The 21452-nt window shown below is 52.4% G+C and overlaps 5 protein-coding genes across 5 annotated transcripts; all 5 read right to left on the bottom strand.

Annotated features, from left to right (window-relative positions):
• Positions 1–1878: 1878 nt before the first annotated feature.
• Positions 1879–2798, bottom strand: N657DRAFT_640687 (FAD dependent oxidoreductase). Its single transcript, XM_062792015.1, has one exon. It carries the CDS (start codon positions 2738–2740, stop codon positions 1985–1987), a length of 756 nt encoding a protein of 251 aa, XP_062650592.1. The 5' UTR covers positions 2741–2798; the 3' UTR covers positions 1879–1984.
• A 2154-nt stretch (positions 2799–4952) lies between these two features.
• On the bottom strand, positions 4953–5963 carry N657DRAFT_630772 (uncharacterized protein; the record flags this gene model as incomplete). Its single annotated transcript, XM_062791003.1, has 8 exons — positions 4953–4996; positions 5028–5034; positions 5253–5297; positions 5345–5374; positions 5406–5483; positions 5516–5544; positions 5581–5682; positions 5789–5963. The coding sequence occupies 8 exons, from the start codon at positions 5961–5963 to the stop codon at positions 4953–4955; spliced, it is 510 nt and encodes a 169-aa protein (XP_062650591.1).
• Positions 5964–11744: 5781 nt separating this feature from the next.
• Positions 11745–12251, bottom strand: N657DRAFT_177132 (uncharacterized protein). Its single transcript, XM_062786101.1, has one exon. It carries the CDS (start codon positions 12080–12082, stop codon positions 11789–11791), a length of 294 nt encoding a protein of 97 aa, XP_062650590.1. The 5' UTR covers positions 12083–12251; the 3' UTR covers positions 11745–11788.
• Positions 12252–12931, bottom strand: N657DRAFT_177131 (uncharacterized protein). Its single transcript, XM_062786100.1, has one exon. It carries the CDS (start codon positions 12799–12801, stop codon positions 12421–12423), a length of 381 nt encoding a protein of 126 aa, XP_062650589.1. The 5' UTR covers positions 12802–12931; the 3' UTR covers positions 12252–12420.
• A 1643-nt stretch (positions 12932–14574) lies between these two features.
• Positions 14575–16048, bottom strand: N657DRAFT_177110 (uncharacterized protein). The gene is made up of 3 exons (XM_062786099.1): positions 15419–16048; positions 14647–15234; positions 14575–14590 (listed from the first exon to the last, which is right to left on the bottom strand). Exons 1-2 carry the CDS (start codon positions 15836–15838, stop codon positions 14944–14946), a joined length of 711 nt encoding a protein of 236 aa, XP_062650588.1. The 5' UTR covers positions 15839–16048; the 3' UTR covers positions 14575–14590; positions 14647–14943.
• Between the last annotated feature and the right edge of the window lie 5404 nt (positions 16049–21452).

Genomic DNA, 21452 nt, shown 5'->3' with positions numbered 1-21452 from the left:
CACAGGACTGAGCCGTTGTTCGTGGATTTTGGCTTGTTGTCGAGGGTGGGCGCCATGAAGCCGTCGGTTCAGGGTAGACTGTGGGATGCTGTACTTTTCCGCTGCATCTTTCTGTGAACAAAGGCCTTCTTGAACCTCGGCTATAGCCAATTGAATAAGCTCTTCCCGGATAGCGGTCATGTTGATTTTGGCCCAGAAGTGGATGAGTTGTGTTGAGTTGAAGTTAGTCATGTCTGGAATGGTGGTGCGGTGCCAGGATTCCATTGTGGGGCCGATTCCGTTGCGGGGTCCAGACGTCTAGCAGTTAGCAAATAAGTTGATAACTAGAAATATAGTATTACCTAACTCGCCAGGAATAAGAAAACGCCACTCAACACACCTGCTAAGAGAGTAGGTCAGATACGTTAATCTGAACTATAACTATTGATTGAATCTGGCTTACTATATAAATTTGCTAGCAAGTTCAAGTCTTTAGCTACTATATTCAAAACTAAATCTTAAAAAAGTAGCTGTTTCGCCTTTCAGTAATATATAATGTAGTCCACTATTGAGCGGGATACTGTGAGAGACAGGTGGCATCAAGGTGAGGCGCTGCGCACTGCAAATGCCGACTCAAGTCTGCTAATTGAAAGCTAAGGAAAGGAAGAGGAAGAGCATATAGGATGCGCGTCTGCGACGCGTGAAGAACAAGTGGGCGCACACGCCACCCACCGATACTCATCGAAGAGAGCATGAGTCCAGGGCGCGGTATCAATCACAGTTACCGAGAGCTTTATAGTTCCTTTTTGGGTGTTATAGCCCTCATTCTCCTGTCACGGCGATTGCGCCGTGCCTGCCAGGACCCACGGGTGGGGCCCAGCGTGTGAGGGCCCCTGCGGGTTGAAGATCCTGCACCTCGCTGCCGCGAGTTCTGGTCGTAGCTCCTTGAGCTACGTCTTGACAATCAAGCCTGCCCGTACCTGACGGAATAGAGCCCGGACTGTGGCTTAGCCCGAATACAACTGCCATTGGACTATCAGCCTGTCCCACCCGTGACATCTCCTATAGTATTAGCACCATACAAAGTAGGCTTCCTGAGGTAAAGGTAAGTCGCTCGGATATAGGGTAGGTCATACGAGTTGATGATTGAACGTCAACGAATTGGATGTGATTAGCGTGCCAAGGCCCTTTAGACTTCGCGCCTCCGGGAGAAATAAATTCCATCCATCCATCCATATAGGGTAGGTCAAATAGGAGTGGCTTCTCAGTCATGGCTGGTAGGATAGCTTGGTCGAGGCTGGAGTATAGTCTGTGCAGGTCAAATGTGTATGTAAGGAATTTTCAGTGCTGCAGGCACTGCTTGCACCCTGTTTTTGGACATCTGAGGTCTTCATCGCAATATCAATCTTATATGTGTGAGCTGAAATGTAACGGTCCCAGGAGTATATTGCAACTAGCTGGTGACGACTCTACGAGTTTGCCTCGAATGGAGAGAGAAGAAGAAAAGAGAGAACTAGATGACAGGAAGAGAGGGCAGCTCTTATATGCTCCGGAACACACAGACACTGCCTGCCTCAGGATGACGTTATCATGATACCACGGCCGAGGGTTGCCGAGGCCATCATGGGCTCAGCCCATCACATGACCGACCTTGGGTGCCCGTCACAGCAATATGACAGACTCTCCAATTCTAGTAGGAATTACTAATAAATAAAAGTCTCTAACTAGTTAACTATATTTTATTCAAATTAATAACTAGTTAGTCATAGTTCAATTTAATATACCTAACTCCCGCCCTTAGCTGCTAGTTGATCGGCGATAAGAGGAGCCCCAACGGGTACTCAGAGGCCGATGCAACCAGCTTCAAGAGAGGCACCATTAGAAGGGGTCCAAAAGCGATCCAAAAGCCAGTATGATTAACAGCGCGCATTACAAGCACGAGAACCGTTAACCTCTTCAATCTGACTAGGCATTTAAGCACTGAGGGAGCATCCTCTAGAAGAGTTCAGTACAGCCTTCCCTGGAACCTCTTCGCCAGTCTCTCCTCTGTTATCCGAAAGACGTCCGGGAACCATTCCCCGAGCTCCTCATCATCGCGACCTTCCATCATGTCGACCAAAGCTTTTGCGCACATCCAGCATAGAACCATGCCATGCCCCTGGAAACTGCAGCTCGCCCAAAGCCCGTTCTCCCCAGGCACCTCTCCGACAAACGGTAATCCGTCGGGACTGAACCCCATGATGCCTGTCCACTCACTTCGTACGCGTCCTTCGGGATGGTCCTCACCCCAGTCAGGTCCAAAGTACCGTCCCGTAGTCTCCCTCAAATACTCGCTGATGTCCTCATTCACCACCGAATCATCCGTCGTCCCAAACTCCATCAGCCCATCGTCCGGAGCCCGCACCAATCCCCCTCCCATTACAATATCTCCCGCGAATCTGGACCCTTGGGGCCTCGCGACCATATACTCATACCCTCTCTCATAAATAAAACTATACGTCGTCGGCAGACAACCTCCGGCAGGCATTGCCTTCCCCGGCCTCTGCGCCGTGACCTGGCCCCTCAACGGTACCACAACCCCCTGAAACCGCGGCCACACCGCCGCCGTATATCCATTCGTAGCCAACACCACCCTCCTCGCCTTGACCACCCCCCGCTGCGTCTGCACCTCCCAGCAAAACCCCGATTCTCCAGAGGGTTTCTTCCTCTTCAAGCCGGTAACAGCCGTGTGGGTCTGCAAATTAAAACCTCCCCCACTCATCCCCCCCTTAGACTCAAAGTTCTTCCCCAAACAAAGGTTCAGAACCCCGACCCCAAACTTGTACGCCGACAAACTACCCGCGAAATACCCCACCCCGCCCTGCACCGTCTCCTCCCTCCCCCGGTACACCCCGTCATGCACGTGGAACATGCCCCGGACCTCGTCAGCAGAGTAGAGGGTATACTCCCCCTCGTCCTCGGGTTCTTTGCCCGGAGCCTGGTGGAATGCCCTGCGCATGGCGGCGACAGACGCCTGCGCGGACGCCCACTCGGCCCGGTCGAAGACGACGTCGACGGTATTGCAGGGGTGCAGGTCGCAGTCAATTTCGTGGTCGCGGGCGAAGGCGTGCATGGCCCGGATGTTGGCGTGCTCGAGGCGGGCGATCTGGATTGCTGTGTGGGCGCCGTGCGTGGTGAGGTGGGACGGGAAGGTGCGGTAGGAGGCGTGTTTGGTGTGTCCTCCTTTTTGTTGGTTCATCGCAGAGGAGGTGAGCAAGGGTATGGATGGGGGGAGGATATTTGAGAATTGGGTGCGCCCGGGGGGTGGGGCTGGAGGAGGGGGGCGGATGGGTAAGAGTTACCATTCCTTCCTGTGGCACCTGAACAAACCTGGCGGGCCTCGAGCATTAGAATGCTGGTGTCTGGTTTGTGGCTTTGCAAGAGATTCCAGGCCACGGCGGCGCCGGTGATGCCGCTGCCAATGATGACGGTGTCGGCCGAGGACGGGAGGTCCGGGGTGGTTCGGTGGTCGGCAAGGGGGTCCGGCGGGTCTAGCCAGTAGCTGCCTGTCGGGTTGGCGTGAGGGAGGGAAACTGGGATCTTAGCTCGCTCGTCCATTTTGTGAGCCCTGGTTGTTGTTAAGCCTCACGACGATGAGTTTTGGAACAGGAATTCGAAGAAGTTTGCGGCGAGCGGGGAAAATTATATGAAGCTCAAGCCTCAAGATGGGCATGAACTTCTGGTTGGTCAGTCCGCGTGGCGGTCGTGGGGGCGCTTTATAGGCTCATGGTTGTTTCACTTACACGTCCTGTCATACCAAAAAATGCACTCTGTATGCATTCCCAGTTATTGTTCCACAAGAGTCCGGGGTCTACCTCAACGGTGATGAGTATTGAATGTAATTCAGGGTCTCCAAGCTGTCTCGTACCTTGCTCTGTACAGATTAAAAAGAGACAAATGACCGATCAGTAATGCCTCATGACGTTTGCTGCCCAAGTAGTTTCTGGAAAGGCGAAGGTGTTCTGAAACAGGGGCGGAAAGTTGTCCGCTGGTGGTAGTGTACTTTTTCCTGTTTTCCCCTTCGCCCCTCCCTCTTCCCCCCTTCCCCTTTTCTTACTCTCCTTTCTTTTCTAGGCTGTGTGGTATCGCCGAGGTTGATGATGTTTCTGTCATTGCTTAAAGTGGACGGACTATGATGCAATCCTCAACCTTTTCTTGTTCAGCTTGGCTGTTCACGTTGTCTGCGGCCTTCATCAAGAGGAGCAGGCCGCTGTGTAGTGGCTGTGAAATTGGGAGATAGTCCTGTTGACTGGCAATGTCGGCAAAGACGTTCAGGGGGTAGGTATTTGGCTCGTCGTGGCTGGAGGCTAGCTTGTCGTAGTGATCCATAATCCGAGCGTGGTTAGGGCTGCCGTTGGCGCTGCTGTTGGCAGCCATCATGTTGTGGCTTGTCTTTGTAGTTGAGGACAGGGGCTTGATGGGGAGGCGCGGCGAAGAGGAGGGTAGGTTGGCAAGGCCGCTTTTTGAAGGTGTCAGTTGGGGTCGGTTGAGGGAAGAGGAACTTGGGTTGGCTGAGCGAGTTGGATGTGTAAGGTTGTTTTAATGCTGCTGTTTGTATTACAGTCATGATGACCTTAGCGCGGTTGTTTGACAATTGTCGAGAATGTCAAAGCCTCTCAGGGCCTATTCCTTATAGCAGAACCCTATGAGAGGTCATGTCCTGCAGGTGTTGTCATTCCAATGACACTAGTATCAGGACCGTTGTGCATCCAGCATCTTTATTCCAGGAGGACTCATCTAGACCGCCATGTGTCAACTGCGGTGAGCCGAAGAGTGCCAGCTGTATGCATGGGAGATGACCACCGACCTGGCGAGCTCAGCCGTGAGAACGCCTTTGCTGATGGCCTGCGTGTTCGATTTGTTGTAGCCAGTCAGCTCTTTGTATTCACATAATATTGTTGTCCAAGATAATCAGCATTTACCCTTGTGAGCCTTCAAACGGCCGGGGTCTTGATCAAGCCTAGGGAGTCGAAGCATGCTGGCCAGTACAGCGCGGTTTGGCTACTTACACAGCTTCTAATAGTTGGTAAAGTTTCTTTCTCTCATTAATGGGAATCATCATGTTGTCCATTGAGTGTTACTCTTATACATATCCTGCTACTTTGCGGTTCCAGAACTGCACGACTCCGCCAGGCCTAAAAAAAGCGAGGCTGGTCCATTCACGCAAGATGAATGAACACCTGCATGATCGTAACAGCTTGCATTTTAAGGGCAGCATTGATGTCAGGTCTTACCTCCAGAAGACACTTGCACCACGATCCGGCAAGCTTGACCCTCGTCTTGCAAGAAGCTAACTCATATCGCAACGGAACCAAACTGAACCTACCAAGACGTGAGTAATCACGTTACTGACAGGCTTGGCACTAATCAGGCTTATTTGAACCTACTTTAATACAAGTCAGGTGAGCAGTGCGGTCACTTTCATAATTGGTACAACAAGGACCCCTTTCAACAGCAATCCCGGTCTATTTGAAATGTTGAACATTGAGCAGAATACCACCATCAACAACACCACACAGCCTCGTGCTGAAGGTAGTCAGCAGCTGCGCTGCATATACATACTAAAATCCCACAAGGCATCCACCCTCTCCAAGATCCCTTCCGCCGCGGCCAACTCTTCCCCCATTCTCCAGTAACCCCTGATCATGTCCGCAACCTGCCCACCTATGCGGTGCCCCAGTGGTACCTCTCCATCTTCACATTCCGCCCACGCCGGGTGCGAAAAAGTCCTCCAGCACCTCCAACAAGCTGGGGTCGAAGTCCAACACACCCACGTAAGTCTTGACGTTTCCCATGACGCGCTCCAACTCCCGCTCCTTGCGCAGTATCTTGATGTCGTCCGACGATGACATCAGTTCGTACAGGATGCCGATTTGCTCGCGCCTCGTGAGGGTGGCGTTGAGACTGTTTGCGGGGGGTAGGAGAGCTGGGAGGGCATGGCACATGGTGGTGTCAGTAGTATTCGGGGTGGTGGGGGATGGCGAACAAGACTGGCGGTCGGGATTAGTGGCCATGGTTCGATGTTGAGTTTGGGTTCGGACCGCTGTTGAAGATCGGTTGTTGAATAGAGGGAACTGTGAGCTGTGTCTCTCCGAATCTCTGATGGAGAGCATGTCGAATGTCAAGGCTCTGTTTGAAGCAGTGTTACATACCGAAAAAAATTTCCGCTTTCGCCTCGACATTGTGTCGATGAGACAATGACATTGTCTCCGGGCAGGTGTGGGGGGATTCGTTGCATCTGAGTTGTTCAATCTGCATCTATCTTTGTCTGGCTTTGATGCACTCTTTTCCCTCCTCTTGTTTGCGGATTCGGAGACTACCATGCAGTCAGCCAAGGTTTCCTGTTTCGCCCTCCGTCTCAAGATGTGTTGAGATTTGGTAGCTTGTGCTGTACCCCATGCCGTAAGATATGTTATACAATACCAACCCAGCGACCCATTATGAGTGTGTATCTGACCGTTATGGCGCTCCATCAAGTTCTGACCTTCCATGTTGTGATGCCCTTGCTTTGTTCATGGGTGTCAGTCGGCGCCGTTTCAAGTCTCATCCCACGCACTCAAACAGCTGACTAGACTGAAAATGTGACTATCGAGCGGGAAAACCTATCAGCATGGTCTCTGAAAGCTATGTTCTGGAGTGTGCAATAGAATAACCGGAGTATAAGTTGCTGTCCGGAGCAAAATCGGATTGGGCACTCACGATGCAGCTGATCGCGACGAGCAAGCCGCTCGGACAGGCTTGCTCATCGAGGAAATATAATCTCTCCTCTGATGAACGGAGAATGGCGCACGTCGATTGCCGCGTCTAAGATGTAATTGTGCCGGAGTGTCAAGTCTGGTCTTTCGAGTGCCAGTAGCTGTGCCTCCTGGTGGTCGACGAGTCCACCAGCCATCCGAAAACCCGCCCTGCCAACGTAGCAACCGAGGCAGCAGCCATCAGTATTGCCATTCGGATTTATAGCGCATACGTTTCCCTCCTTTCAATGTCGGGTTATACGTGTTATGTGTCGTTCAGCGCGATGTCGCCTCGGCCCTTACGGTGGGCTGTGTGCTGTCGGGTGTCGCTTCTGGATGGTAGAGTACTACCTAAGTTAGGTACCGGTCAAGTGATTCCTGGCTGCAAGGTCTAGACCACACTCTGTCAGCCGCCGCCTAAGTCTGATCAAGCAGGCAATGGAAGACTTGGCTGAATTGCTTGGCCTTCAAGTCATAGCTGAGCACTGTTATAAGCCGTCTGGGGTTAGTGACCACGTCGTCTCTCCATCGGGGAGATGTTGAACAAGAAGAATGCGGTAATCTTCGTGCACGGGACCCGCCTTGTCTCTGAGTCGTTCCGGGGGTGTCTTTGGCAGCGTGGAACCGTGGTCCGAGGCCCTGCCCGGCGCAAACACCAAGTATGGGCCTGTGGTTCTGCTGCTAGCTGAAGTTATGGAATCCAGCCGAGTTGACAGTGATACAAAGCCGTCCAGACTTAGGTGTATATCAAGGATGGCCGGAAATAACGCAACCACCAGCTACATCACCGCTCCTCCACCGCCACGCTGGACTGTACCATCACGCATCGTTCCAGGTTGTCAGCGCCCATCATGGTGACCCGGCTGCCCTGAGCAGTCGGCGTCACTTCCGTTCGTGCCGCTTTTCGAATCTCGCATCGCACCGATTCTCTTCTACAATTAATCTCAGCATCCTTTCCTCTTCCTCTAAGCTCTTCCTCAGGCTTGCTTCCATCCACAGGCGAAGTTCCCTTTTGCCATTGTTGACCGTGAGTAAGGAACCTGTTGAATCGAGTTGACACCCGCGGCCGGCCTAAAGCTGGCATGCGGCGGGTTTCTTTGCACAACAACTTCCTCCGGTTGGCTTCTTGGCTGTCCCAGACAACGCGTTGCCTGTGGCGAGCCTCTTCGCTGTTTTCTTCCACGCCCTCACCCTCGGTCGCTCCTCTGTGGGCTCATCGGGTCTCTGCCCTAATGCTTCAGCCCTCCGTTGCCCTCGGCGACGCGGCCAAGGCATTGGCTCTCCTCCCACACTTCCCCTCCATCTTATTCTCTTCTCCTTCTTCCGCCCATCCCACACACATGGATCCTATTCTTCTTCCCGCAACTCTGTTCTCCTCTCCTCTTTCACTCCGGCCTTAACCTTCCTCCTTCCAACTGGCACCATACCCATCGATCATCTATCAATCATTGATTACTTCACCAGCCTTCACCTCTTTCCACTCAGTCCCGCGCTCTCTTGTGCCCACATTTTTCGTATCCTTGTTACTCAATCCACCTCGATTGTCAATCTCCGCTCCCCATCTTCTTCCTCCATCACCTCTTTCACTATTTTTCCCTTCTTCATCCTTCACTTCTTCTCTTCTTCAAACATTCCAACATTCAACAACCATCAATGGTCGATTTCCATAATCAAGCTCCGCTCTCTTCCAATGCATTGTCGCTGGCCTGTTCTACCGCCGACCGATTCTTATTGACTCTTGGGCAGCTAAACAACAAAACGCATCGAGCACGATTTCAGTCGGTCCAGCGACCACAACGCGTCATACTTCCTCTCGATCAGGCGAGAACAATTTCTTCAGGTACGTCTTCTTTCAGATTTCAGATAACGTACATTATAAGCGAGTGAGCCACTTTTCGATGCGACGCGACCCTCCACCAACAACATACCACTCGACAACAACCAACCATGCCTGCCACCATATACGAAGCTAGGGTAAACTTGGCCCTTGAAACTCTTCAAAATGACGAAAATCTAAGTGTACGGGCCGCTGCTAAGATCTACAACATTGATCGTATGAAGCTTTCGCGACGACGCGCTGGCAAGCCTGCACGACACGACACCACGCCCAATTCGAAGAAGCTCACTCAATCAGAGGAGGACGCCATTGTTCGATACATTATTGAGTTATGTGCGCGCGAGATTTTCCACCAAGATTGCGTGGTGTGGAAGATATGGCCAACCAACTGCTACGCGTACGCGACGCGCCCTCTGTTGGCAAGCTCTGGGCACACAACTTCGTCAAGCGCCAGCCACAGCTCCGTACGCGTTTTACGCGTAGATACGACTACCAGAGGGCAAAGTGCGAGGATCCAAACGTCATGGCCGAGTGGTTTGCGCTTGTACGGAACATTATGGCCAAGTACGGTATTGTGGATGATGATGTCTACAACTTCGACGAGACTGGGTTTATGATGGGCATTATCTTCGCGGGCATGGTGGTTACGACCTCGGACGGCCTCAGCAAGGCTAAACTCACCCAGCCTGGCAACCGCGAATGGGCAACGGTAATCCAGGGAGTCAATGCCCTCGGCTGGGCCATCCCTCCCTTCATCATCTTGGCTGCGCAGTACCACCTCGCGAACTGGTATACCGAGTGCAGCTTGGAGGATCAGTTACTGTACAAGATGCACAAGGTCTATTGGACCAGAAGGCCGTGGGTGGTGAGGGAGTACAAGAAATGCAGCTGGATAGTGGTAGTGCAAGGGGGGGAAGTACGAAGGTTCGGTGCTGTGGTGTGTGCGGCAAGCCTGGCCATAATGCACGCACTTGCCAGGAGGCTGCGGAATCATCTGATTCAGCTGTTTCTAATGTAATTGTAGTTAATTTCTAATGTTGGTGTGTTACAATTGAGCATAATTGTAGTAGGGCAGTGAAAAGTGGCTCACTCGCTTATATGGCTCACTCGCTTATAATGCACGTTAACGTTATCTGTTTCCTCCTTGTTCTCCTTCTTCTTGCTCTACCTCACATGTCCGCATAATGAAGGATAACCTGCCAACCATTTATCACAGGTTCCTAGCTCTCATTGTTCAACCTCGATTCACAATTCACCCAGGCGAGTAAGTTATCCTGAGCATTCCCCAGTCAGCTTTCCTGAAAAATACCTACAACATGATGGAACCGTTCGCGCTGGGAGCCTTGAGGCTGTGACCGCCTTTTACCATTATCAAAAGCTGCTCTGACTCTTCTCCTTTCGCGAACTCCTTCTGCACGATCCCCCACATGCTGAATATCTGCTAACGGATTCGTCTTGTCAAAGAGTCGTTTGTCACCTCCGGGTCTCGTGACCTGGTTTCGCAAGGCACTAGTACATAAGTCGCTTCATTTACCGCCCTTCAAGCCTTCGCGTTGTGCCTATAAGAGGCGTCATCTAACTCGCTTGTCACAGTTCCACAGAAAGAAACGTAAAGAAATGCCTGTCTCTTCAATCATCATACACAAAGCGCTGTCCAAGACCATCAAAAACCCATTTTCGGCCGTCAAAAGGCATAGGGTGCTGAAGCCCCTTACCCTCTGTCAAACTACCAGTCATGAGACGTTGTCGACAAGCGGGATTCATCGTCGAAATAAGGTTAACCCCGATCCCCGCGCACACATGTCCACACCCCGTCAATCCGGCCGATCGGGTCCTGAAGATCAGATCGCACGCAGATGGGATCGCGGCTCTCACATCATACCACATCACATCCCAGGCCCAGGGGGTCAATCCAGTTCCGATGATGATAAACACACCTCTCAGAGACAGACACCATTTGTCTGCTCAGTTGGGGGCCTGGTCAACCCCCACTGAACAACAAAGGCTTGTCAGGCGTCTCGAGGTGTCTCGAAGAGCAGCGAGTTGGTTCTGGTCCGAGCTGTCATCTGATGAATCAGGACGAGAATACAGGCACGCCAGTGTTGCAAAAGAGGGGCTTTGACGTTCTCGGAATCACTCATCGATGGCATACTTGGCAATCTGAGCCTCTGAAAAACTGTGGGCTTTGCAAGGGTGTCTTCACTTCCTTCCATTTCATCTTCCTCTTTCTATTCACTTTCCCATTTGTTACGTTTATCTTACCATTTTCCTTCGCATCATCCCCCCTCTCCCTTCTCATATCCATTTGGGTTTCGGCATCCGTTCTCATGTTCCATTCGAAGAAAGGAGTGAGGTCTGGATCCAGCCATGCTTTTTGCTTATTGTTCTTTTGTATACCTTTATCTGCTCTAGTTGCTTCGCTCTCCCTGGCTCTCCCCTCACTCAACCCCAATGATGAATAAGTCCTTGTGTGACTGGCGGGAGGACTTGGTCAACCCTGTAGCAGCGCACAGCAGCTCTCGAAGGCCAGGTGGTTCCGACAAGGGGTTGGCGGCTAAGCCAGGACGCTGAGAAGCCTGAAGTTGATGGTGTTCTTTTGTTTTATGCCTTTCCTTTTAGTTTTCGGTTTCGGTTCTGTTTCTGTCCTCCCGTCTCTTTTCATTCTGTCCCTGGCTTCTTTGTGCATTCCTGCATTTTCTCTTCTTTTTGGCTGCTTATGCTCTTTCTTTTCTTTTCTTTTCTTTCTTTTTCTTGTTCCCAGTTTTCTCAAGATCGTTTCATATATTCTGTTATCCGACGCAGCTCCGATGATGAAGTATAACCCTCTTGTGTCTCTAGTGAGGAACTGGTCAATCTTCACAGATGGTGCACAAGGGGTTCCTTTGAGTGGCCTTCTTGTCACTGGGATACGAACGTACGCCCCGCCTTGCTCTTGAGCATTAGCTGGTCACTATGTATCAGAGCACGAAAGGTCGCTACCTGAGGAGCAGATAACTTTTTCCTTTTTAAAAAAAATTCAGCTGCAGTTAAGCTGTCGATCTTTTCCAGAACTCTTTCAATCAGCGACCTTGGTCGGCCACCGGCTCATTCTGAGAAGGCTCCTACGATGACATTCTAAGATTGCTCTGGTAAATCAATGGCATTGCATTTGTCATATTAAAGGGCCTATCAGTGCTAACAATGCGTTAATGTACAGTACCTACAGGGTTCCGCAGTTCAAGGTACCAAGTATCTTCTCTAGGCGCGTCGTTGAGCTTGCGCCAGTGGCGTTACTCTCACACCATTTGTTTTCCCCTCCTTTGTCAAACCTTGTCCTAGTTATTATTATTGTGTTATCTCTCTTCCTGTGTCCTCTCCACCCACATTCATTTTTTGCTTCTTTCATGAAGCGGTTCCGATAAGCTGAAAGACGCTTGCATGCAGCGCCAGAGGACAGGACTGGTCGACTCGTCCCTGAGCTGAACACGAGGAGCATGCTCTGAGGAACCATCATCCATTAGGCCTGTCAGTCTTTCTCATTCTCCTAGCAACACAATCCACAAGGCAAGTGCCGCCCCGTCGAATCATGTTGGAGATTCAATCCGGTTGGCATTTGATAGACATGCACTCAATCCCTCACCTCTGAACTTCCATTTTTTTCTGCTCCCTTGCTTTTGTCCTTCTCTTGTTTCTCTTCTTCTATTGTTTTTATTTTTTCTTGTTTCTCTCCCTTTCTTGATTTCCTTCTTCTCTTGTTGTTCCTCACTATGGCTTCTCTTCACTTTATCGTTGCTTTCTTTGTTCTGCATTTTTCTTCCCTCCATCCTTGGTCGCGGTCTCATTCTTTTTGGCTCAGCTACTCCAGCTCCCATGATGAAAGTCTCGATCCTCCGAAGCACAAAGTGCGATATGAAGATACTTGATCTGCCGGTATCCACGAGGTTGTTCAACTTCCTCCAGTGCCCAAGTTTCTGAGGAGCATGCGAGAAGCACAGAAATCGACAAGGTCATTGTTCTGGCTTCACACATTGCGGTCGCCCCCGGGCAGACCACCTGACAGATGAGAGTACGGGCCAAAGATGAGAAACGACCCTTCTGACTGAGGCTCTCAAAACTCACACTAAACAAGGGCTGACATTGCATTCCTCTGGGTTGGCAAGCCCTGGCCGCAAGCGAGAATGGTGGACAGCTCCAATGGAGTTTGCTCATTTTGTGGGGACTGGAGCGCAGCATGGTACAGCCTGAACAGTAGCTTGTCGGTTCCTCGTTGGGTATGTCAGATACACCAACCACTCAAGGTCTGACTCCGAGGACGAGGGTCAGCCAGTGATCAGAATCCCTGGCAAATTGAACATGCACTCACTGAAGCGCGTGCCATGAAACAAGAACCAATCACTCTTCGAGGTCACGAACGGATAATGGCGGAGTTTACAACTGAGGCAGGACGGTTGTTACCACCTCAGCAATGGACTGGTTGGAGGAGAGACTTACCCAATGATGCTAACACAGAAGTGGTTGTTGGAGAAGCCTAAAACGGAGAGGAGCATGGCTTCGATCTGTGGTCGTGGCAGACATCGGAAGTCCAGTGAGCAGAGGCACTGGATGCAGCAGGAAAATAACACAAAACTCGAAGGCTTGGGGTGCTTCCAGTGAAGGAGGACACTGGTTACTAGGAGCTTGAACCCTGGGCTTAGCAGCAATATTCACCCCATCGGTATAGAACTCCAAGCGGATTGATGATCAGGACTACGTCGCAGAACAGAGAAGGACCAGTCTGCTCCACCGGAATCACTCTAGGACGGGTTGATCGGTATTGTTGCTGGGTCAAGGGCACTGGCCCAGCAGGGGAGAACAGATGCGTGAAACCGTGTTGCCCACGTCGGCGGGGCGGTTTGCAATGATTTGTCTGAGAAAGGGTCAGTGATGACGAAACCGCTGCCCAACGATTTGAGAGACACGGCAGTATGCGCAAGCAACAGCTGGTCTCCATGACATGGGCGTCGTCCTTCTTCTGGGACTCCATCAATCCTGTCGGACATGTGGGACATTGCGTGGATATTGAGACTCAAGAGCAGTTGACAGGATCCAAATGCATGTATACTAAGAACTTTCATGTTCAAACCATGTAATGATTGACGTATACTTGTTGTAACACGCACGTGGTGGCGTGAAGGGTTTTTGACTTCCATTTACCGTAGCTAGAGAAATGTTGAATTCGGGAAACGAACCTCGTGCTACTTGCCTCCCTGTGCCAACCATCCAACTGGAAATCAGTAGGCAGGTGATCCGAGACGAGGCAACTCTCGAGAACATGAACAAGCTGCCTTCAGCCATCAGCCAAGATTTTGGCATGCCTCACGAAAGCATAGTCACACAAGACCAATCGACATGCTGCGTCACGTCCGAAACAAGGCTTCAAAGGCAGGAGACGTTTGCCCCATTGCGTGTTGATATGTAGGACCGCCGCACGCTTCTGACATTGCCTGGGCCAGGGCGAGCGAGGCTCAGCTTCCAGGCAGAAGTGTGCTTGTACATCGGTGGGTAAGGGATTGATGGCCGGAGGCATGGATGCATCGAGGACTCCGGTAATACTGGTGTGAGGCAACCGAGCAAAGAGAGATGGGTCAAAAGCACAAAGTGAGTCAAGTAAAAAGGGAAGGCATTACCAACCACGGCTGGTACCGAGCTTGCCATTTCATCAAGGCAGCATAGGATGGTATATACTCAGATGTATCACACCAGATCCTCTTTCCCAAACAAGCTGAAGGAGATCTTGCCCCTGAAACGGCAGAAAAGTGACGCATCCCCTTTCCATGTCCCACCGCTGTGGGACACCCTCAGAGGCTCCAATCCCTTCTCTGTGGCACAACTAAGTGTAACCCTGCAGCCTATCAATAAGTGTAACTCAACCTCTCAACATTGACGTGAGGACTCGGCCAAGTCCCGTGACAGGCTGCCTCAGTCGTTGATAAAACGAGCCTGACCTATCAGGAAAGAGACAAATGAAGCGTCGAGGCGACACCTTCGAGAAACATGCATCAGACTACAGTGCGCTGGCACGGTGCTGAACAGGCTGACCACTTATCTTCAGACTTGACTGCGTCTTCCAATATGATCAGGAACTTTTCCAGAGGCGTGCGGATAGGACTCGGGCAGGGTTCAGTCATTCACAGCCATGCTGCGCAAAACCTGCAGTGCCCCAAACGCAGTGGCTCAACGCTCTGACTGGCTTCAGCAGAGATGACTTGATTTGCGAAAAGTGAGGCAGCTCGTCCAGGACTGGATAACCTTGCAGCAATGAGCTGTCTGGAGAGGCAAATGGCTCACGATAAGGAAGAGAGCTGACGCCGACGACCGCAGGCAAGCATGATGTCGTCACGGCCTTTGACACGGCCTTTGACCACGACCATCGCGGGACTCGGCATGTCCAATGTACCTCTGCGGATGCGGCTTCCTGCATGCACCACACCGGGCGACCGTGGCCATGTCGATCACGGCAAGTAAAGAAAAGGAAGAAAGGAATGCAGCAACTGAGAAGCCTTTCTTGCAGGAACCAGCGGGCGTTACGTGCGCCGTCTTGGTTGGGTCGCAAGACGTCCGACAGACACACTGCTGCCTGAGCAATCCAGCTAAACCACACACACCGCTTCTCGTCCCCATTCCTGCCTTCGCCGGTCAGCCATCCAACCATGACCACAGCCGGCTCAACGCCGGACTAACTCCCCTCTCACAGGAAGTCATTCCGGAATTTGTAACGTAACCAGAAACCATCAGAGGGAGCCCCGTGCTGGGCACAGTTTCTTGAAGGAGTGAACTCAGCATGGATGTTAAGGGAATGGACAACACACACCCTAAACCAGCCAGCCAGCTTGCCAGTCATGCGCAAAACAACGAGATAAAAAAAGGTATGCGGGATCTCGACCCTCAGTTGCCAGGGCACCCAGCGCATGCCCCCCTGAGAGGCGTGTGAGTCACAAATCGAGGAACGGCCTCCGATTTGGATCGGAGGTGTAACTAGTTTGCGTGGGGGGCCGAGAGCCGGACTGCCGAGGTGGATGCTTGCGCGCGTGCTGTGAAAAAAGACAGCAAAACGTTGCCTCGGTCGGCGAGCCGTCTTCTGAGAGAGATCCTGGCATCCAGCCTCGAAATCTGCCATGAGCGCCTCCAAAGATGGCGAAATGGCACCGCTTTGGAATCCCGGGTCCGAAAATTCCGACTGATCCCGTGATTGCCCTGACAGAATTGTGCAGTGAGTCGACACCTCTTCCATCTGGGTTGAAGGGCTTGAGCCTCAGCCACAAGGGTAATACGACACATTGCGGCCTAAGGAGACAATTTCATTCCAAACTGTGAAAGCCGGAAATAGGGGTGGTCCTGAAACAACAGCGCCGAGTGACGTATGTGGTAATGTAGGTCCTCCGGTTACGCTGCTGCAAAGGTATCTCATCAATCCACTGCGAACGTCTGCGAAGAAGCTGTTGGGCATGTGTCTCGACGTTGGGCAACGATACGCCGCCTGAATTTTGGGTTGAGGTTGGAACAAAGATGGTGGACCGTGCGTTGTTCGAAAGCAAACCGTCGTTGATCGCGATCGGAGATCGGGATCTGCTATGTCCGGAGTCCGGACAAGGTTTCGGCCAACCAGAAACGCTACCGGCTCGGCTTCTTCAACCTTTCAGATCCGGAGCAAATGAGGTGGCGCGTCCTCAAGCTTGACAAGGGGGGTCACCAGCTGAGCCACTCTGTGGCTAACTCACGCTTGACCCAAGCCCTCGGGATCGGCCTTGTCCCAGTTGAGCCTGAGGCTTGCAGGCCCCTTCTCAACAAATTCTCCGAACCCTCCCGTTCAGGGTCCACCTTGATTTGGTACGGTTCGCCCAGGAGTCAGCTCTTGGCAGCAACGCCTGTGCGCTGTGCTTTTCTGTGCATCGCCGGCGTTTCGCGATGCGCTGCCATGCACTTCGCTGTGAGACACCGAGTGGTGGGTGGCCTCGGCGTTGCTAGGGTGCGCATGGAATAGGAAAAGAAGGGAAAGTGTAAATGCAAAATGCAAGCCTCGCCGCCAGTCTAGGATATGAGAATCCTAGAGGCCGTTACCCCCTTGTTTTGCGCAGTTGCGAGAATTCCCACTGTTCTTGAACCCGGCCATGACTGGAACGCATTGGTTCACCATCCTGCAGAGTAAGGTAAACCAGCCTCCTTTCCCAAGCATATGCTTCGGAAGAGAACGACCTCACCGCTGGCGAATCCTGCACTGGTGCATTTGCCATGGTCCCCCGATTGGCCGCTACGTGCGGTTGAGGGCTCCCACTGGAGCTTCCGCAGATGCACATTGGGCGGTGGTGCGGGACCATCTGACCAAGAGTGCGCACCGTCGCGGCTTCAAAACTCTTGCGCGCTCTCGTTACTGGCTCGGGAGAATACAGAGATGGAGGGGCAGCTGAATAATCCTTTTGCCATCCAACGGTGATGGGGAACCACGAACGGGTTTGGTGGCCATTCGGGTGCAGCATGAGACTGTGCTACATGTGCTACGCGTTATGAACATGTCGAGCTTGAGGGTACATGGCAGACCTGGAGTTGGGATATGGCCAGGCGGTTCGCGGGGTGTTATTGTTTTGGCTGCCCCTCCTCTTGCTGCCTGCCGAACGCAGGGCCCGGAGGGACCGCCACGATGTCGTATGTAGATCTCGGCCTCGAAGCAGTCCCTCAAAGATAGTCGGATACGGGCTCAGACGGGCTTGGAGCAACACAATTTCGAAGTCCCCTGTCTTCGGCGCTGACGCTGAGCTGACATATTTCGTCGTTTTTCCCTCATGTTCTTCAATCACCTTTGGCCGATCAGGTATTGGGCAGAGATATCGTCAATTTCGCATTTCGACCAAAATTTTGTGCGCAATGTGCTACGTCAGAGGTTGCGTCCAGGGTCGAGGGCGGTATGAAGCGGTACCAGCCCACTTTGCGGCCACCCCCTCCTGGCATGATGAGCAGTGCGCCCATCCATGCACGGCTGGCGCGGCTTCGGACTGTCGGTGAGGGCCAAACCAGGAGCGAGATCGGTTGATACTGTCCCATAGCTGCTTGGATATCAACTGAATCTGCCTGTGTTTGACACTCGCGAGGGACTCGCTTGAGGATAACCTAGGCCGGCGGATGCTGCAAGAATGCAGGTTCGGTGTGTTTCGTTGGTCGACGGCCCGCCATCTCCAGCCGGGGGTCGAGAACGAGCAATGCATCCGAGGAGCTACCGGCCTCCGCCGATTGGCCACACGGCGGTCAGGGCCAAACAGCCTGCTGATATTGGACATCAACGCAGCAGAACATGCCTCGGGGAAACATTAAGGCACCAAAGCATGTGCCAGACCTGACACCGCCCCGTTTGTGAGTCACAGTCACCTTCGATGAGGACCATCGTCGACCTTTTCTTCTCCGGTTTCTGGGCGAAATGGGAAAATGAAACATCGAGTTGGCAGAGAGAAAATTTTTCGTTACGGTGAGCCGAAAAGGGAGAGATAGCGGAAAGATGACCGGGGGTTGGCCAAAGCTAAAAAGCCACCGGGGCCTGCAAGGTGAGGGAGGCAGCATCCGGAGGGGTGCGTCTTCTGGAAAAGAAAAAACACCACACCACATCCAGGAATTTGACAGCTGCCAAGCGAGCCAAGGTCCGTCCCGGAGCGAGTGAGAGGTCCTCAGAGGAGAGAAAAGGTGTGAGCCCCACTGAGGGCTAGGCGGCAATCCTGCGTATAATGGCGACGCCTATTTTCAGAAAAAAGTCGTGGATAGAACGACCCGCGACAGTGGATGTATGCTCGATGGCTGCCTAGACGGCCAGACACTTTTGACGGTATCCCAATACTGTATGGAGATATCCATACCGAACCGTCGTCCAGCCGATGCGACGGTATACGGGGAAGAATGACACCGAGAGCCAGAACAGGTGATGTTCTGAGGACCGTTCGCCAAGTACATGAGGGAAGCAACAGATGCATGCAAAGTGGCTGGCCTCTCAGCGCGGTCTTTTGACGCTGACAAGACCACTGCGGCAATTGCCTGCGTAGGTCGACGCCGTGGGCGGATTGTTTGCCGTTCCCGAGGCAGGAAACAGAACAAGAACAACATGCTAGGTGGCTCGGGCCGCTGAGGCCGACCGTAGTCAACGACAAGGACTCGTGCGCGAAGCTTCTCGAACTCGAGGAGAGATCATCATAAGCTCACTGCCGCAATGCAGCTCCAGAAACGAAGTCTCGGGGACTCGGGGATATGACTGCGGTACATTGATCAATTTTGCCTGTGCTTTGATATGGAGACGTCCGCGAAAAACTGTGATGTCTTACGCCGCTGACTGTACCACGTGACCCCACCGACATGTCACTACATCTGTAACCCTGACCAAATTCAACCCCCCCCCCGGAAACCCGCACTCGCGCTGCAAGGCGCATCGCATTCATCAATCGAACTGCATCGCAATGTGTTTATATTCATAGAATGCGCTCAAAACATGCATTTGATTGTATTTTAGTGATGCAATGCGGTGCGGTCCAATTGAGCGATGTGATGCGATGCGGTGCGGCCTGTGGTGCACGGATTGCGCTGGGATGATTGATCAGGGTCAGGATTATATATGGGCGGGGTCACGTGGGACAATCTGCCGCGTAAGTCATCACAGTCCCTCGTATGCCTCTTGATATGGTCGAAGAACTCGAAGCTGACCACTGCTGAGAAAAGCTGAAGTCGGAAGCCGCTTTCTCATATGCCAGTGGAGTGGATGAAAAAGAGAGATAGCTTTCATCAAGGGGAAGACAAAACCCGAAGAAATGTCTTTGAGATCACTGCCCTGAAAGGCTGGAAGGTTGACATGCCAGTCCAGCGAGCTCCCGCTACGTATCGGCTTGCAACTGCATGCATTGGGGCATGCGGATTGCCACGAACTGAACTTCGGAGGGATCCGCAGTGCAGCTGAGATGGACGATTCCATTCCGTCTCTGCTGAACAGTGGATGTGCTTGGTGCTTGGCAACCCCGGATTTTACTAAGCCGGAATGGTGGAAGCTGGCTTCGATCAGAATCAAGAAGCTACGTTCCATGGCAGTTTTCCAGTCACCCCGCATTGATTGCCACTCGATGATGAGAGGGGTACACTTCCCCCCTCCTGCAAGCTCGAGACATGCTGCAGCTACTTGACCAGTGATAGCAACCGTGACCTGGCAGAGCAAACGTCAACCCCATCGTTGCCTTGGCCGACTTTAAGAGAATCCATCCCCTCACGTTGGAGGTCCGTTCAAGTCCGCTTCCCTTTGTCCTCTCAAGAAAAGTTGAGCTGAAGGTAGAACTGTCGTCAGCGATGCGTCAGGTACACTATCATTGAACTGATTGATGAGTCCCTTCGCCTTTCAATCATCTCGTTTCGACAACTGCTCACCATCCAACAAGGGAATCACGATTACTCTGTACTCTGCTGTCGCACCTCGTTAACGAACCGCCCTCATTGTACTGAGAGGTTGTACTCGGAACCAGTCGCTCTTGTCACTTCGAAACGACATGTGTGATTTCAACCAGGCTGGTGTCCGAATCCGAATCTTCGCACTGCCCCAAGCAAACAACCGACCTGCCTCCCGATGCTTCCGTGGATCACCTCCAGGTACCGAGTATCATGTTCGACTTGGCAGGCCATTTTGCGTCCGTCGATAACTCTCGCAAACACAAGTCCTTCTGCGCATTTGTCGACTCATCTCAGAGTCACAAGCCGAGCCAGGGTGTCAGTCGTCGCCAGCCTCCTTGACCGGATTCTCACTTTGATCGCCAACAAAAGTCAGAGCCCTGGTTCCTTGTCTGTGAACTGTGAACCGAAGGGAAAATTTTTCACGGACGGTTGGTTGTTGAAGTGATCCCCTACCCAAAAGCTCCCGGTCGAACCAATTTCGCTTAGCCTGCCCAGGCCTGTTCACCGCGAATCCGGGAACAGTTCCCGGCCTTGCAAATTTGCAGGTCTTCAAGTGCTGCCGGATGGGTGATTGCTGAGTGAATCATTGATGAGCAAGATCATCGTCACAGCCCAAGGAACGACATTATCCAGGTACCTCAATACATGTGATTGCGGCTAGTGTTCCGGGTTCGGTTGTGCACTCCTCAACTCGGTGGCAGTCTCGAGGAGTCAGCTTGGCGCGTGAACGCCGGGCCGAAAGTGCATGCGGAGTTCATTCGCCGAGGAAGCCATGTGCAGGCACAGTGCGAAGAGAAGGCGCTGGAACTGGGTGGGGGTGTATGGTGGCTTTTGGTCCAAGCTGACATTGGGTGCAGTGACTAATATCGGTACCTGCCCGGTGAGCATGGTTCTGGTAGAAGAACTGGCTGAACACACGCCCCCCCCCAATAATTCCGTCTGAAATTTCATGGCAACTGGGGGGCCAATTTCTTCTCGTTCCGGGCCCCCTTGACCATCCCTGTTGCCCCTCCCTGATTGCGCCCTCCTGGCCGCGCACACCTTGGCTGATGAGCGAGCGTTATAAAGCGGGTGCCAACCTCCCAAATTCCCCTTTCTGCCAACTTTGGCTCTCTGCCATAGGTCATATTTCTCAACCTACTCCTCGATATCAACGACTGTCCACACCGATTTTGCAGTCTGGACCGCCGACGAGTCCAGATTATTCCAGAACAACCCGTCAAAGTCGTGGCTCGACTTTGATGCTCCATCCTCCGACCGGAGATAAAAACACCACACCCTTGACATGTTCGCAAGCAGAAGACGGTTTTCTTCCCCTCTTCCTACCGACCACAGACCAAGGTGACGGGTGTCACTTTCTCCCGCGTCACGGCACAGGCGCGATCAAACACGAAGTTTTGAGCTGAACAAACAGCACCACGATCAACCCCTCGCAGAGGTTGGGG

Source organism: Parathielavia appendiculata, assembly GCF_033297405.1.
Source record: "Parathielavia appendiculata strain CBS 731.68 unplaced genomic scaffold N657scaffold_2, whole genome shotgun sequence".
Taxonomy (NCBI): Eukaryota; Fungi; Ascomycota; class Sordariomycetes; order Sordariales; family Chaetomiaceae; genus Parathielavia; species Parathielavia appendiculata.
This window is presented reverse-complemented; position numbering and strand designations above follow the sequence as displayed.